The 18172-nt window shown below is 43.9% G+C and overlaps 1 protein-coding gene across 1 annotated transcript in view; it reads right to left on the reverse strand.

Annotated features, from left to right (window-relative positions):
* Positions 1-4427: 4427 nt before the first annotated feature.
* The window catches only part of EBF2 (early B cell factor 2), a 93501-nt gene continuing 79756 nt past the window's right edge, over positions 4428-18172 (reverse strand). The window contains exons 11-16 of the mRNA XM_026043511.1: positions 14584-14672; positions 13351-13416; positions 13057-13234; positions 12432-12617; positions 11735-11902; positions 4428-5136 (exon numbers count right to left, since the gene is read on the reverse strand). Coding sequence (XP_025899296.1) covers positions 5105-5136; positions 11735-11902; positions 12432-12617; positions 13057-13234; positions 13351-13416; positions 14584-14672 — 719 coding nt within the window. The 3' untranslated portion in view covers positions 4428-5104. The remainder of the gene's footprint in view (positions 5137-11734; positions 11903-12431; positions 12618-13056; positions 13235-13350; positions 13417-14583; positions 14673-18172) is intronic.

The following is an 18172-nucleotide window of genomic DNA, read 5'->3' on the forward strand; positions in this document are numbered from 1 at the left end:
TGCGCAAGGCYGGCGGTCGGGGGCGGCCGCCTGCACATGGACACGGACACGGACACAGTGCGTGGGCTGCCGGAGCCGCCTCTGCCGGGACCGGGCTGGGCYGGGCTGAGCTGGGCTGGGGCTGGGCCAGGTTGGAGCTGGGCCCCAGCGAGGGCCGTGTCTGGAGCCCTCCCATTGTGGGGGCTCCCCGGCCGGCCGCCCTCGCGGGACGTCCCTGCGTGCGCAACCTGCCCGGTGAGTCCTCGGGCCTCTGCACCGCAGCAGCCCTGTGTTGTCACCAAGAGAAATGTTTTAACTGCTCTGGCAATTCCCCAGCTGCCTGGCTAAGTGCTTGAAAGAGCGGCTCTTGTTTCACCGTTTACTGAAGTGAAATTCCAGTTCTGACAAGATCAGCTCCAAACAAGCAGTAAAGGCGGCGTGCGGGATGGGACCTGCTGTTCCAGGCACCCTTTCTCGAACCAAGCAGTGCAGGGCGYGCGGTGGGAGCTCATGGAGCGGCGCCGGGCGGCTCTGGTACCTGCCCGGTGCTGCTGTCGCGGCAGTCGCCCCGGGGAGGGTTGGTTGCTTTTCCTCTGAACTCTCCCGGGAGCTCCCGCGAGTCCCTCCCATGCATGGTGGTTCCTGGGCAGGTTGCGGAGGATCCGCTCGGAGCGGCGGGAGGGCCCCAAGGGGCAGCGGCATTGAGCAGGGCCGGTCTCCAGGCTCCCCTCTCCACAAGGAACCTCCCCGCCTGAAGAACCCTTGGTCTTCACTCGGTGACTTGGGCAGCCTGGGTCTGGCTCCCCCAGCTCCTGCAAGTGCCAACACTGAAAGCTGCTGCGGAGCGAATGACTTACCCCTGAGAACAGCCTTGTTGCCACGGGAGTATCCTGGGTGACCCATGGAGATGGCAAGACACGGAACAAAGCACACTGAATGCTCTGAAATTAAGATAATCCCCCCCTTGCGTACAGTACAAAAATTTTATTTTTTTTGTTAGGATAATTTAAAGTTTAAAACTGAAGTAGACATATTCATTTTACAAACAAGATATTCTTCCATAAGTAGGACCATTAAAAACAGTAAACAAACAAAAAAAAGCTATCTTTACAAAAGCTCTGTGCATAGCAACTTCATACTGTGTAACTGACAAAGCAAAAAAACCAAACAAAACGAAAAAAAAAAACAAAAAACCAACCAACCCCAAACAAACCCTGGAACTATACAGGAGGGAGAAATGAGGCCTTAATTTACAGGAGGGAGAAAATGGTCTTTAAAAACCATGCATGTTGGAAATGTGCAAAGAAACAGGGAGAATAAGATGCTATACCCAGATAAATAATGAAATAAAACAYACTCTTTAAAATTATAAAATTTGTGAGCATCTATCACAACAACTTTCTTCTTTTTGGTGGCAAAAGAAAAGAAAGCTGTTTGGGGGTATTAAACAGCAATAAGTAAAAGAGGACAAATTGCTTAGTACACTGAAAAAAATCCTTGCGCACAGATTTTCTACATTGCTTGCCGGGTGTTTGCTACTGCCAAAGTCCTTCTCTCACGTTCGGGGTCTCCTCACTGTGCTTATTTACACAGTCTTCCTGGGGAAGGCAGCGTGCGCTGCCCAGCCTCACTGTGATGACTTCCATGCGTGAGCAGAACTCGGGCTCTGAGTCATTCCTACATTTACTTGCTCTCGTTTATTTGGCTCGGATCAAACTAGAAAAGTGGGTTTTTTTCCCCCCCTTGTTTACATTAGCTTGGGCAGCGACAGTTGTTTCCCTTTCTACAAGTGTTTGAAGCTGGTTTTTTCCTAGGAAAGGTTTTCTGTCTTTCATTGGACCCTTGGCTGTCCCACTTGAGCAACCGGAGCAGCTTGCAAAAACAACTGAAATGTGAAAGGAATGTTGAGAATTTCAGAACCTTTTCTTTTTGGTTCTGCTTGTCAGTTTTTCTTGAATCTTTCTGAGATGTCACTAGTGTTTTATGCAGTAACCTCCCCCCCTCCCCTTTATGGAACTGGTGGACAATTACCAAAATAGCTTTTCTCCTGAAATGTCTGCTTTTCATTTGAAACTTTTACTTGAAATTTTGTTATGAAAAGCTTTGTTTGTTAAAAATATGGCAGGAGTCAAGGTAGGAAACTGTTGCTCTTCAGCATGTGGGCTAGAAAGCCCTGCCTGCAATAGCTGATGGCCAGGGATGTGGAGAGAGCAGAGAGGGAAAAGGAGTCGCCTGTAAGAGATGGGCTGGGAAAAATCCTCACGCTTGGGACTACTATAGTAGGCAAGATGGGAGAAGGGAAATGACACGTCAGAAACGTCATTCATATGAAGGATCTTTTGGAAGTCTAGGCACTGGAATTAATRGATGCCTCTAACTCAACCTTAACAGTCCTGCATCTTTTTTTTCTTTTCTTTTTTTTTTTTTTTCCCTTGGTGCATCCAGAGCTCCAAGCATGACTTAGACTGCACGTATCCTGGGCTATGTGTATGTGAGACTCAGTTATTTGCTCTGACCAACAGCTGGGGAGTGAGGCGCAGTGACCTGCTGTGCTCCCACGGTGACTGCAGAGCAGAGGGAGCTTCTCAGCTCCCACCCTGGGGCCTCCCTGTTCTCCTGCCCCTGCCCTCAGGGTTGGGTGCCTTGGTGACCTCCAGGGAGGGCGACTGCCCTGAAGCCGTGACGGGCACGCAGAACCTGAGCGTCATGCAACTTGCAGCCACAGTGAACAGTGAGTTACTTTATTTTGTATTTTCTGCTATGTAGACACTTTGAGCAACCTGATTTGCAGTCAGCTGAACTATATATTCATGCGTCTTAAAAATACATTATTCCTAGGAAAGCTATTTAAAGTTGTTCTTAATTGCCACTTTTGCTGATAAATTTGGGCTTAAATCCTAAAGACAATTAAAAAAAGGTCTTCCTTTTAAAAAACAAATTTAATGGCATTGAAAAGGCACCTAACGAGTCTCCTACTAACAAGGCAGAGCACAGCCTGGAGCCCACAAGTCATCCCGGCAATGAGGAGCGCAGCCGGTCGCGGCGTCACCGGCTTCTCCGCGGTGCCGACTCCAGGCCAAGCGCAGCCGGTGACGCTTCCGGCGGCTCCTCGCGCTCCGTGTGCTCCCCGCGGCCGCGGCGCTGCCTCCAGGCGCCCGCCCTGCTCCCCGCGCGCCCCTCGACGCGGGCGCAGGGGTTTGGGGGGCCGAGCGGCACCCRGCTGCTACACGAGTGAACCCACACTTCGCACAACACAGTCCTACAGCAAACACCACCGGGCAAGCCTGTCTGCCGGGCCAGGGGCGAGCAACGCGTGCCACACACGGCACCRACCCGCTCCGTCACTCGTGGCTGCAGCTGGATCCGAACCACAGAGCTAAACAGAGACTTTCTAGTCTACCACTAATCCAGATCAGCTCCAACACACAAATTACCGCAGTTGCTCAGGCTGTCACAGCTCTTCTGCAGCCCGAGTCAGTTATGAATTGAACATTTTCTACTATATATATATAAAACGATCACCAAAAATCCTACTTACCAATCAGTAAAACTACTGGGCAAATGGACAAGTATGGTTTTGGGGCCATACGTTAAGGGTTTATTTATAAATAGATGTTGTTATAGGAAGAACTATTTTTGCAGCTATGGAGAGTATGTATTTTAATGCCTTGTAAGTAGTGTGGCTGATTTTGTTTTTCTCTCAAAAAAAATGGCTTACCAGCAAAACTCACATCTTTAGAGGGCTCTGTGGTTTAGTCAAGTAACTACTGAGTTATTTTTCATTGCGTTGTTCTCACCTTCCAGTTTCAGGAGAGGGGCTGCAAAGGAGAACYAAACTTTTTTACACTAAAATGCAGAAAAATTCAAACAAAGCAAACTGATTACTTCTATGACCCTATGGTATAGAAAACACCATTTTTAATGACTCAGGATAAAAGTGCATAAATTATTCAAATACATATTTACCCTTTATAAATGCACCCTTAATATGAAGTATAACTGAACTTAAGTTGTTCTAACTACATGGAAAACAGTATGTTAGAGAACCCTTTCCCTCCCAATCGATACACGGAATCTATAATACAAGCTCAGTACCTCATGAAAAATCTGCTCTGCTCAAATCCCTAAGTGCCACTCAGTTGCCAGCAGGGGTTGAAACTCGCCAGCTTATCCTAGTACCTGAATAGCGTGAAAACAAAACATGGAAGAGGGGAACGGGGAGGCAGATGACAATTCAAACATAAATTTAGTGACCTGTACACCACAACATGTATAAAAGTTTCTGACGAATTTGTTCATCAGAAAGAATCCTGTACATCCTTGCACATAAATTCAGTAAGAGGGAGGAAGAGAGGAGCAATTGCAGCAGTTATAGTCTATCTCAAATGTGTCACTACATTTTTGCATCATTTTTCTTCATTGTACAACTGGAGGAAAAAGTCCAAAAAAGGGTTTAATTTCTACCTCTACATACAATAAGTTACAAGTTTATTTAAATAATTGTAAAACATCTTACATTTTTAAGAGGTTAAACTATAAGCAAATACACACATACACCAAAGTTCCATCATTCGTGTCAGTTTGTCCTAGAAATTCTTTCATGCTGGTACCCTGTTTTGTTGAATCTTTTTCTGCATAAACTAAATCGGTATCTGAAAGGCTCCATAGAAAATAGAAACTTCAACTTTTTTCCCCTACAAAGTAAAACAAATTATTGTATCCAAAATATCAAACTTGAATCATTTTGCCAATTTCTTTCTCCTTTTAATATTTTACAAATCTTAGGAACGCTTGATGTCTTTCAGGAAAGACTTTGCAGCTGTGATTCCATTCTGGCAATTGTTGTTCATCCTGGTTCTTGGTTGATTCTTCGCTCACCGTGTTTAGGAGTTGATGTGGTTGTGTCAGCAATATGAAACAGGTAAAAGATGCATAATTCTCTCCTGTCCAATCCATAAAAAAATGTTCCCTTTTTTTTTTCCTGGGCCTGGTGGCTTTCCCCCAAAAAAAGAGCTTGTAGTGCTATTATTTTTTTAATGGTCCATCATTATAAGTAGTTTTGTGCTGTAAAAGAAAAATGAAAAAAGAAGGAAAAAAGGGAAGAGGGAGCAGAGCTGCCTCTTCCTTACATCGGGGGAACGACAAGACCAGTCATGGCTGAAAAAGAAAAATGACAGAGATGAAATTCTGGCAGATCTTTATGAACAAAATATCTTTCGTCCTCTGTGTGCAATCCAGTTTTACAGTGATGCCTATATTTACAGACTGAGTTATTACATTAAAAGACCTTCAATTTCTTTCAATGTTTTTATTTTTAGTGAGAAGAACTAAATTTTAAGACTGACAGTCATCACACAGGGTCTTCAGTTTCTCACCTGGCCAGCTGATTTGCTTGCCAAAAGGCTTATGTTGGCAGTAAGGAAGGACAATGTGAAAGCAAATGGGAATTTGCCTGTGGGCTGCTCACAGGACCCAGCCATGGAATTACAAGTACCAAATCATTGGACAATGACCGGAGCTCGGCTTTGCTAATTTAGTTTCAGTGGAAATAACAGACCAGCCTCTTTCTCGCTTGGTTTACCCCATATGTCTGAATCTCTGCAGTCTTACCTGGCACATTCCCAGAACACTGGGCTCATGTAAATTATTTATTAGTCACTCACTCTGCCTTCAATTGCAGCTATATTCCTCATAACTGACAACAGGAACACTGGAAGCTGCCTGGAACTGGTTCCTGTTCCTGAAGGTTTCGAGGGGTAAGTTAAGTTTATACGTATTTATGTAACAAATGCCTATTTCCAAAAGGGCATCAATGCAGTGCAAAGTCCTAATCCTGCAAGATTTATGTTCACTGAAATGTGTGGGATTATTCATGTGTTTAAAGCACTGTCCGCTGAGAATTAATTTCACCCTCATGTTTATAGTGTTTAAAAAAAAAACACTAAGGCCAAGCTCCTCAGCTAAGATGACTTTTGTTGGAGCTGTGCTGATTTTAACCAACTGCGGGTATGGTCTATGATTTAATATAATAGGAAAATAAAGACTTTCATATTTTGTAAGAGACCAGGGCTAAAAGTCCCTGACAATTTTGGCAGAACTGAAACGGAAAATTAAACTTCCCTGTCTTAAATCAAGGATCTACTATTTTAAAAAAAATATTTAGGAATATGCCAGCATTTCTCAGATCAGGATGCCATAAGGCAGTTATCTGTGCTCAACAACGTAGATAAATATTCACATGATCATTTTTCACAGGAAGAGGCAAACACACTGGCAAGGTATTTAAAGACAAGATACTTTCCTGATAGCACCACTGAGGTGCTTGCGCCTTCATCCCATCCCCAGAGCAGAAACTGAGCTGATTTCCCTGAGATTTGGTGGCCCTGGCGATCCTGCTCCCTGCGCATCACCCGCCAGTCTGTTTTCTACAACAGGGGCTGATTTTGGCCTCGGCCTGAGCTGCGATTCCAGACTYGGCTGGGCTCTGGGGAAGGGCTAGTGCAGCGCTTCCTAGCTCGCCTCCAGCAAAAGCAGCCACGCTGGCTCCAGGAGCTTAAGCCGAGCTGCCTGGAGCCAGTAAAGCGGAGCCTGCAGAGGGTCGGGCCGGCCGGGTCCGCCGCTGCTGCCGGGCTCTGCGGGCGGCTGTGCGCACAGCACAGCCTGAACGTGGTGATTTGAAACACGCAGGGGCTGTTGCCAGCACAGTTTAAACSTGGTTCCCAAGGGGGACAAGCCATGCTGGTGTAAAAGCTTTTCCTGATACTACTCTTATCAGCATTATTGTCTTTCTCTTAATCTAGGAAAACTTTCAGCAGGCCTAAGGAAAGATCAAGTAGGAGACTCTCCCACATCTCTTTGAAAATGTATTTGTACATGCAGCATTTTGGAAATYTTAATCTGGGAGGGAAAGCACATTACTACTGTATAATTAAAGAACAATTAAAGCTTGCAGTCCTGAACCCACCCTGTCAACAACAATAAAAACCTGCTGTCTACAGTGAGGAGGATTTTTCTAAAATCCTTCCCTGCTGAGCAGGGATTCACGTCCTTCCCTCTGCCCTCCCACCAAAAAAAAAAGGAAAAAAAAGCTCTTTTGTCGGTGGAGGTTCTAAGTGATGCAGCTTAGCGCTACTCCTCCAAGCTGCAGGCCCTGCTGAAGCMGCGGCAAGGCGGGCAGAGCTGGTCCTGTCCTTCCTGCCCCACGGCAGGCGTCTGCCCCACGGCCACAAGGGTGCCGGTGTGGGGCAGCGCACGCGGACGCTGCTGCTCTGCCCACGTCCCTCCGCCCGCCTCCCTGCCCTGGGGGCTGCGCTGGCACAGCCTATTCCCAGCCTGTATCACTTTTTATTGAATGTTTGTGAGGTTTGGATTAAGGTCTTACACTGCTAGCAAAGCTGTAATTATTTTTGCCTGTATTACTATATATTGAATCGATGTAACTTTTCAATAAAGGTGGTTCAATGCAGGACACTCCCTGATGAGTTGGGAATATAGAAACCACAGTCATTATCCCAGAGGGTTTTTTTTTTTTTTCTTGGAGGGAAATGGAAAAAGAATTAGAGATGAGCCTTATTGTATTAACCTTGACAGCTTGCAATTATCAACTGAAACACTTGATTAAAATTGTCACAAGGTTGGAGAATTTTTTTTAATAAATAAATAATCAAACATGGATACTACCCAGATGCTCTGGTGATGGGCACCTTTAATGGGTGTAATTAATAATGATCATAAGCCTGGTGTGTAGGAGAGGTTTCTGAATATGCTGGCTGGCTTTTCTGTGGAAAACAATTCTGTTAAATCCAGTCAGTGAATTGGTGAGAACTGGGCCAAAGCTGGATGCTACACTAACCTGTGGCTGGTGCTTCTGAGGTCTCCAGTTTGTAACCTGTTTTAGAAAGGATGCTTTCTAGTGAAGATGACATTGAGTATTTTTAATCATTTTTGAGGAATCTCTCATTTGATCATATCACTCTAATTAACATACCCATCACTGAATGAACATCAAGTGAAAAATCCTAACAATCAAGTCCTAACAACAAATATTAAATATCTCTTAAGATCTTGTTTTTTTTTTTTTTTCAGGTAAAGTGTTCCTGATGCATCTCAGCCAAGAAGCTGGGAGAAAAATGTACTTATCTTCCTATTTATCAAATCTAATCAGATAGATATTTTTCAAATAGATATTTTTCATATATACTGACTGCATTTATACATAGATTGTAACCATTAGTATCCTTAAATCCCTGCCTAGGTTCTGGGCAACAACATATTGTTGAGCATTCCTAGCATGAAAATGCCAGAGAGCTTTTTACCTAGCTGGAATCTCTCCTAAGAGTTATTTTCAGATGCTGTGTTGCAAGTGTTGACTGGGGTGCCACGCTGAAAAAGCAGCAGGGCTCAGGCCCCGCGCTGGCAGCAGCGGGAGCTCTTGCTCTGCACCTGCGATCCAGGCACGCCATCCACGTCCCATCCTCTCCAGAGCAGCCGCTTCCTTTCTAGCTACATGGACAGTGTTTGATGCAGAATCCTGAGTGCTGCTGCCACCCAAACAGTGGCAGGACAAGACACTGCTCATCAGGCTCCTCAACAGAAACACCTGTATGTCTTTAGGGAACAGCGCAGACGCCCTGCTGCTGAAGTGCGCCTGTTTCGGGAGGATGAGTGGCCAGGATCCTGCCGGTTAATGGAGYACCTGCCCTTCCGGGCCTTGCCTGCCACTCCTTGTAACTGAGCTTGCATTTTCATGCTGAGATGTGCTGAGCTGGCCAAAGGTAATGGGGGCAGTCAGCGGTCCATGCTGTTCCAGCAGTTTCCAATTTGCTTGCATTTCCCATCGGCTGCCTTACATCTGAGATGAGTTGATTAGGCATTTGTGTACTTATCATGCCATGTTGTGTCACATCACATTTTATCTTCCCAGTGCCTATTTTAAACTGCCTTGACGTGTGACACGAACTGAGCCCGCAGTTGTTCTGATCAGGATCACCTGCTCTCAATTTGGAGAGCATATTGGACTGAGTGGTGTCCAGTATGGATTGCTTCTTGTTCTCCACCTATCATGTCCTGTTACACTGTAGGAATGTATAGCAGATGGCAGCTGAAAGAGGTAAGCAAGAACACATGGCACAGGATGGGTTATCTGAGGGTGCTTCATGTCTTGGGGTGCTGTGCAGCCCAAAACCAAAACCCAGTAGATAAAASACACTTCCAGTCTGGCTTTGAGTCACAATACCTTTTCTATAAGCTATCCTCCTATATCCAGCACTTTTATCCATAAGATTTTTCCCCCTAAATACTGTCTGGGGCAAAAATTTCTACTCTTACTGAAGCTTTAAAAATCTCTCGGGAATGACAGGGATGAGGCTGAAGCTTGAAGAGCTCTGTGTGTTTAAACTAGTTTTTACACAGGCCTAAAGACTGCTCTGATGAACGCAGCTGAAATCTTTAGGATTTTGTTGCTGCTTGTAAGTAGAGTGGTGTGCCCTGAGGTGCCGGTAATACATCTAATAATATTCCTATTGCAAGAGGATGCAATAAGTATGATGGAGCCTATAGCACCAGGAGCCTGTCGCCTTTAAACAGCAGCTGCACCCGGAGCACACTGCAAATACTRCACTTGCAACAAGTCCTACCTCGGAAGACAGTTTCCCTATATTACAGGTGGGGAATTGAAAGGTAATGTCAAAATATGTGTTTGGTGAGCAGGGGGAAGTGTTCGTGCACTCACTGCTTGTTCTGCACTTTCAGTATTCTTTCTCTGGGGATCTAACGCTCCCTGAAACTTTTTGAGAGGAATCCCCCTTACATCACCCTTACTGACGCCTGAGTTAGTTAAAAAAGAAATAACAACAAAAATTACATTACTGGCTTGCCTGTTCTTAGCTTATAATACAGGAGCATGGCACAGCAATGGCGATTACCAAACCCTCAGGGCTGCGGCACAGGGAGTCCATTCAAGAAGCCTCTCTGGGACCCTCCTGTTGACTTTCTGGCCACATCTGTCTGTCAACACCGTGGGAACGTTAATTTGGATATCAGGCTTTGTGTATCTGGATCTTTTCCAAAGCATGTGCTCCCCAGCTTGCATCAATTTAAATATTTCAGTTGAAAAAAAATCACATCTATGGCTGAAATAGTTAAATTGTTACAAAGACCAGGCATGAAGAACCTCGGGCAGGTCTGACTGGGGAGCAGCTACCACCTCTGCTGYGACCCGCGGCTGGTGCTGTTCGGTGCTCAGTCCAGCTGGGTCCTGTGCTGGGTCCTGTGCCTCCTGCCAGCTCCTTTAAATGTCAGCTGCTGTGTTTATGTAATCACAGTGTTGCTGTACAAGATGTCTCACAGTCAGAGCAGTAAAAAGTTCCCCTCTATACCAGTTTATCTGAGTCCTTGCATATCTGTGTGCCTGAACTGTTTTGGTCAGTAATCATAAACAGGCCTCTCAGTCTGGCAGTTACGCGTATTCCAATGTAAACCTATTCGGAATGCAAGCTGATTTGCCTTTAACTTACAGCAGTTTTCAAATGGCTTACACTAAACAAGTAAACAAATTAAGCTGATACAAGTCCTCCTATTGCAGAATAAGTAATGATAATAATTTTTCAAGATTGCTGTAATGCACAAACACTAGCAAGTGTCAACCCCGCTCTGAACACTTTAGATAAATAGCTACCAATGTTGGGTCAACAAACTTCCTATGCTTATTTGTTTAAAAATAATATTTTTCCTYTTTTATTTTTTTTAAACAGATCACAAACAAAATTATATTCCATGTCAACATGATGCCTGTGCCTTCGCCTCCATAGATCACTATGTTTCATTAATGGCAAGGAAATGATTTTTGAGAAGCTGACTTGCTGCCTTCCATCCTAGGGAAGGGGCACACACTTTCTGGTAAGAGGGGCGGGAGACGCTGTTCTGAATGTACAGCCGAATGCTGTACGTTAGCTTTTGAAAGTATAATTATTTTTGTTCAACATACTTAAAATTTCCTTATTGTATAAAATAATCACAGTTTATGCAAGTCCCTATGGTCCAGGTAAGGATTTATAATGCACCCAAATCAACAGGTGTGGTTTGTAGGGCTCATTTCGGAATTACCACCAGGTCTTGGCACGGCTGAATTCCCAGAGYTGTGATTTCTATGGTATCTCTAGTCAAGCTCGAAGGAGCCAGATGAATTCTAGGCCTTATAAAGGCTTTTTTTATGGAGACTTGGAGTGTATTTATGTGCTGCATGCCCGCCCCAGCTTGTTAAAAGAAAGAATTTAGTACAGGTTTTCATTCTTATCTTAATACTCACATTTGTTTTGCAGATCACCTTTAAAAAGGGCCATAAATGTACTATAGGGCTTATTCCCTGCATGAGCCTAAATCCTGCAGCAGGTTTCAACATATTGGCTATTGCATAGAGCTGTGTATCAACTCTACAGGGCATGCGTTTGATTTTACAAGTCCCCAAGGCCTAAGGAGAAGTCATTGCTCACTAAAGAGCTGGTATTTAAATGCAGCGTGGGTCAAATCCGCCCTGGTATAAATGAGTGTCAGTCCCCTGTTGTTTAACATAGAATAGGCAGAGCTGGGAACCTTGTTTAATCCAATTGAATTCTTTTTTATTTCAACCATTTTGGGTATAAATATCAGAAGTCAGATTCTGACTATTGAGTCCTGTAGCTTTCAGTGTTTGCCATGTTTACCTAGGCTAATAGTGGCCTTTTGTGCACAGGCTGAGTACTAATTGCACATCTCTTACCTCTAAACCCATTTCCATTTCCACTAGAGCAGGCAGGAGAAGGAGACCCTTGGGGTCTGATGACAGGAGCAAAGGCACTCTTCTGTTTGACTGCAGGAAAGACGGAGGAGGAGAATGGGAGRATGGAAGAAGTGCTAGAAGAACCAACTGTGGGACTTGAAGACATTACTGCAAAAAGAAGAAGTGAATCCTCATCAGAAATGCAGTTAAGGGAGTTTGGTGAAATGGTTCAAGATGTCCAACTCTCGACTGCTTATTTGTTTTAGAAGATCTCTTACAGTCTTCACGATTTAAAACAAGTCTAAAGTAGACAGTTATTATATTGAATAGTATAGCTCAATAAAAATGTGCTTAATTCATTTAAATTCTGAGATAAGCAGGAAACCCAGCAAGGAAGAGAGACTGTCCACATGAGCAAAGAGGACAAAATAATGCTGTGCATTTCCATATGCCTCACAGGGGCCAGGGTCAGCCTGCCCTGCAGATATGGGGGAGAGAATTGCTCTTCCCTCCCTAGTTTTTAGAAAAAAATTCCAAGATTGATTGATGATCTTTAGGAGGTTTCCAACTAGCAACAAGTCTTTATCATCCCCGCAACATGGGTCAGTCCTCACACACAAAATGTAAATAAATAAATAAATATTTTTTTGCACAACACCAAGTACATCCTATGTAATACCTGAAAATTTTTACTTACTTCCATAGGGGGATCCTGTTGGAGAGCCATTGATGAAGCCAGGTGAGCCTGGAACACCCAGGTTTGACATAGGGACATTGCTGTAGCCATTCATACTGTTGCTGGAAGTGCTGTAATTGGACTGCTGAGGTGTGGAGCTGGATGAGTACCCTCGAGGTGAGATGCTGCTTGTGTTACGAATGTAACCTAAAAATAAAACCCATCACACAGCACATTAGGGGATTTGGCTCAAAACGTTACTTTCCATGCTCAAAWAAAGATTTCTTAAAGGTCAAACAGGTACTGAATTCAGTGGGTTTTATGCGCTTGCTTTCAAATAAGGCAAACAAAAAAAAACAGTGGAAGCTAATTTTTTTAAAGGTAACTGATAGATTTTCTATTCAGATGCATTTGATTTGTTGAAACTTGTTCTGCGACCTGGAAAAAATGTGTGAGCTCATCCTTTAATGGTGTAGAATTTACATTGTATGTGGGATTTTCTATAATTTTRAGAGACAAGTAATAGAAATTCACAGATAATTAAAAAGTATACGCAATATCTAGTTTGTTTGTACTTTTTAAGCATAAAAAATTGCAAAACCGCTGGCAGAAATGCCAGAAAGGCTGCAATGCTTGCACTGGTTACCTTGGTTGTTTGCCTGCGTTGATTCTGAAATGCTGACTCCTAACTGGCTTCCGTAAGAGTTAATTCCCATCATACTGCTGTGAGCAGGAGAGCTGGACAGGGCCGGGATCTGTCCAGGATTCCTTGGGACACTGTAGAGAGCTTCCGCAATATCTGCAGCCCGTTTCAGAATGATATCCTGCAGTCCAAGGAAAGGCACCAGATCAACAGTTTACATGGAGAACATTTGCAGAGTGTGTTACGAAACCTCCCAACGCTGCCCTCCCACTGCCCTCCTGAGCGTGGCAGGCTGACCTGGTTGTTGTGGGGTGTTCCGTACAGCGCCTCCACGAGGTCAGCTGCTCGTTTCAAGAGCATTTCCTACAACAGGAACACAAGCACAAAACTGACATTCTTCCAGAACTAGATTTCAGTGCAAGGAAAACAGGCACTAATATTTTTTAGGCAATAAGTGATCATTTGTGATCATTTCAAAAACTTGCTCTCTTAAAGAGGCAATCTTTGCCTATTATCAGAACAATCAGCCTTCTTACAGTATCTCAAACTAGACATCCAAAATAATCAGTTGCTTTGAAAAGCCCTGAGGTGTGTGCCACGAAATGCCACTCCGTGCTGCGTGGTTTGTGGCATCAGCGGTCCAGCTTTGTCTGGGAGCTCTCCGTAGTCCTGAAACCACTTAGGAGCACGAACTTGAAAACACATGGAGAAAACTTTCAGTCTTACCTAAGTAGGAGCACAATTCTCAACTGAATTTCACTAATTATCTTGTATAGACACATAAAAATCCATTCACTTCCATATTCACTTTTTCTCTCTATACTAGTAATCAAATAATTAAGAAACCTTAGCTAGTTAACTAATCTTCTGTTACCACTGATTGTAGGACTTTTCCATATTTTCCATATTTCTATTTTCCATAGAAAAAAACATTCATTATCCTGTTTCTGAATATAACAGGCTTTCAGTCTGCAAAAACAGTAATAGTTATTTTTGGTACTGCAATAAAGTGTAGACATGTTGCTAATAACACTGTCATTGTGTTAGGTGCCACATCAATACCCAGCGTTCAAGACTACAGATACATAAAATCTTGAATTGTTCTATGACTGATGTACTGCAGTTGTTGCTACAGAAAAAGCTGAGCTTCAAATKTTTTTTTGAATAAAAGATTCCCTTGGAATTAGACCCCCTGCAACCAATCCTTTATGTCTGTGGTGTATTTTAGAGCAGTAATTTGCCAATATGGATTAAACAAAGAACCATGAATATGACCTGGGATGTTATCTGCTTTGGACTCTCCTGTCAGCAGTAACAGAAAGTTCACAGGCAGGATTTGAGCTCCAGCAGGTAAATGGTACTGGTGGCTSTGCTTTCTACACAACCAAATTCCAATGTGGACCTACAACCAACTGGTGAACTGCCCCTAGTTAAAATCATATTTAAAAAACACTTTTTGGTGTTTCCTTTATGAATTAGAAGTGGAAGACAATATTCAGTGGACTAGTAAAATGCCTGAAAATATTTTACCTTAGCTAGTCTTTCAGGGTCACCAGGATGCCTTGGGATGACTTTTTGCAGTCTTTGGAAACCATAATCTATTGTAGGTTCATTTAAGGCTGAAAAGGAAAGCAGAAAAAAAAAAAAAGTTATATAATATGAATATGCATCTTAGGTACATCTTAAAACTCCTTCCAGAATAAGGATACATTTCATAGCAGGTTCCCTACTGTCTGCCCTCGCCTCCCTCCTCCCCGCCAGATCTCAAAGCCTCCCCTGTCTGGGTCCCTAGAAGTTTTCATGGCCTAATTCCACAGGCAGGTCCTCACCTCTGCATAAGATAAGCTGAATAATAAGCCAAGCATTACAAGAACTCTGTACTAGAACAGCTTCTACACGGGGATGCCTCAGCTCCTTTTAAAGATAATTCTTACTCTACTGGTTAAACTGGGCACACAAACTATTACTGTTGGACAATATTGTACAAACTAGGTGCCCTGACTCCTGATACCCTAACTCCAGCTCTTTAATTGTACATATGTTTCTGCCGTTATGTATACATATATATTTAAAAACTCTTCAGTTTTTATGTAATTGCTTAAATAGTGATATCTTCCTGTGCATTAATGTATATACACAAACACACACACCACCACGATTGCTCATTATGGTGGGCAGAACTGAAYGGAATGAATACACTTATTTTCTGCAAATATTCCAGGAGCTGCCTTCCGAGGCAGGAATGCTGAAACCACTGACAAGTTCATGTGAATGCTGCATGCTACCTGCACAACTTCCAACTGAAGTATTCCGACGGGAATACCGTCAGCCTCGGTGAGCTTGGCTTACTCGCTCAACGTGACGACAAAGCAAAAGCAGGACGTCTGCACTTGAATCTGCCCCAGTTTCCAGTGCTGACTTCTCCCCATCTATTAGAAACTGAGTGAAGAGCTGGAAAGATACAGCAGGGAAGCACAGCCACAGAATGCTGCATTTGGTACCCGAGTATCCAACTGTATTGATCCTATGAACCCAACCATGTGGTTTTAGGACATGGGGGTTTTAGACATTTTTAGGTCTTTTTTTTAGAACTTCCTTACATTGCARGATGTTTGCTATAACTTAAATGATACATCCATGCAATCACATGCTGAGAATCGTACTAAGAAGTTCATGAAGTATTTAATAAGTAACATATGTAACTCCTTTAGTTACGTCCTCATTCAGCAGAAGCTTCTTCCATCCTCCTGTGGTATTTGGGCTTGTATCTGACTCCAGGAGATGCCCATGGCAGTTACTGCATCTTCCCAAATACGCATGCAGGCAACTACATCAGACCCTGGAAGAATTAAACTACCAGGTGAGACAGACCATTACCCTGATCCAGACTTTCTGTTTATCTGTGCCTGYCTCTGGTATAACAACACGAAGGTAAAAGGTCATATTCCCCACTGAGATACATTTTATATTTACTTTTTATTAAATAATTATGGCATGGCATGAAGTTTAAATATTACAGAAGATAATCAAATGGGAATTGAATAGAGAAAACCCAGACCTGAGAATTTAGTCTTGGCTATACTTAGAACGTCCTTGCTCTCCACTGGGAGCCATTCTGGTTTGYGTAAGGAGTTTAATCATACACATTTCAACTGCCACAGAAACTGCATCCCATTTGGGAAGGGTTTTTTTGCCCCTATTTTTTTCTCCCAATAATCCTGAGAATTATAGGCCAAATCTCTCAAGAGCATATACATCATTATGTGCCATTTCTCTTCTTGAATCAGTTAACATTAAGTCTAATCAGTTATATGTCTTAAGCTAAGTAAAAGCACTGCAGAGTATATGAGAAGTATATATAGTTAACTAAAAATAGCTAATGGGAATATCCAAAAATCTAACTCAGAAAACTAAACTGGCTATTATCCAAGATTCATTTTTTCCAAATGGTTGACATGCACATTTTCATTCTGTTCTCATAAATGGAAAATCATTTCTCAGCAACATAGAATTGTTCTAAGAATTCAACCATTGGAATCAATGTATGTTTTGTCTCTCATCACAAAAGGTTTTTCTGTACAGCCTGCATGGTGCCTTACTACTGCTTTGGAGATGAAAATTTCTCATGTGAAATGCTGTTAAAAAACAACCTCTAACACTGCACTCCAACACTAAATGGGACCTTTCCAGYGGATGCTGCAGCAGGTGAAGGCAGGATGTAGAACCCGTGAGCAAGTTTAAACAAACAGCTTCACCACAATGACACTTCCACAGGGGGGAAAAAAGAGCTTTTGGCTCCCTAGTGATTTACCTACATATGTTACATAGGAATATGCCAAAATTGGATCCAAATGTTGTTGGGTGCATGGATTCAGAGTCCATCAAGTGGTCTGACATGGAAGCAGACTGCTCAATATTTCTTACAAATCAGGTATCTAAAATGAAATCCCCAACAAAGGTGGTTCACGTACAGCAAAATCCCTTTGGCAATTCCCAAATCCAAATGTTTTTCAAGCACAAGAAGTCTCTGGAATTTCCCAGTACATAATGTATAAAGGTATGTATTGACGTAAGATAATGTGTTTATTACGAGAGCAACAATCTAGTGGATAAACCAAACTGTCGCTTATTTTACAAAGCCCACTGCAGCAGTACTGCTTTAACACGGAATTGTGCAGGCAGTAGCAAGGAGAGGTCAAAGCGCCACGCAGCTTTGCCTGACTTTACTTATGACAAAACTCGAACTGAATATGGCAAAAYGTTGCCTCTTTCATACGGTTCTTTATCCTCCCAAACCCATGCTTGCATTTTAAATACAAGTCTCCAGCTTTGTGACACACTGGGATAGAAAAAAACTCTCCCCCGCTTGAGCAACYGGAGCCACGACATCTGTCTGCGTTCGCGAACCCGCAACAGCAGCTCAGTCCCATTCCTCTCAACGGGGACTAACAGGGATAGCCAGCGATAGCGGCGCTGACATTTAGAATATTAATTATTTCCCCACACATCAAAGCACCTAAGACTGGCGAAGGAGGGTGATGTTATGAGGCTCTGCACAATCTACGCTGAGTGACAGCTCGCTCCAATATCGCCGGGCGCGCTGGGGAGCCGCACGCAGCTCCTGTGCCCGTGGGCAGGGGCGGCCGCCGGGGTGCCGGGCAGGCTCTGCCGCCCCGCGCCGCCTCCTGCGCCCGCCACGTTACCCACGGCAGCTGCGCTCACTGCGCTGGGGCAGTCATTCCCAGCACCCGCTCCTATTTCAGGTGTCTCCCACAGGCTGCGAGCGTGCAGGAACAGCTCGCGGAGGCGCGCGGTGCCACGTCCCTCTATCCCGGCCAGGGTGAATCCCCGAGCTCCCGGCAGCCTCGTGGGCGCTGCTTCCCAGGGCAGGTAGCGGGGCCTGCCCACATCTACCCGCACAYGTTGGCGAACGCGCTCCTGTCCTTGGCACCCGGCACACAGACAGATACCGTGCAACCGGGAGTCCGGCACAGCCTACAGATTATTTTATATTGCATTGCTCTGACAAGTTAACCCCTGGAGGATTTCTTCACAGCAAGGAAAATTATGTTCAAAATCTCCCTGATGCACACATTTCTAGGTTAGCATCTCTATGACA

The sequence above is a fragment of the Nothoprocta perdicaria genome, unplaced genomic scaffold, assembly GCF_003342845.1.
Source record: "Nothoprocta perdicaria isolate Ctin4 unplaced genomic scaffold, notPer1 scaffold_103, whole genome shotgun sequence".
Taxonomy (NCBI): domain Eukaryota; kingdom Metazoa; phylum Chordata; class Aves; order Tinamiformes; family Tinamidae; genus Nothoprocta; species Nothoprocta perdicaria.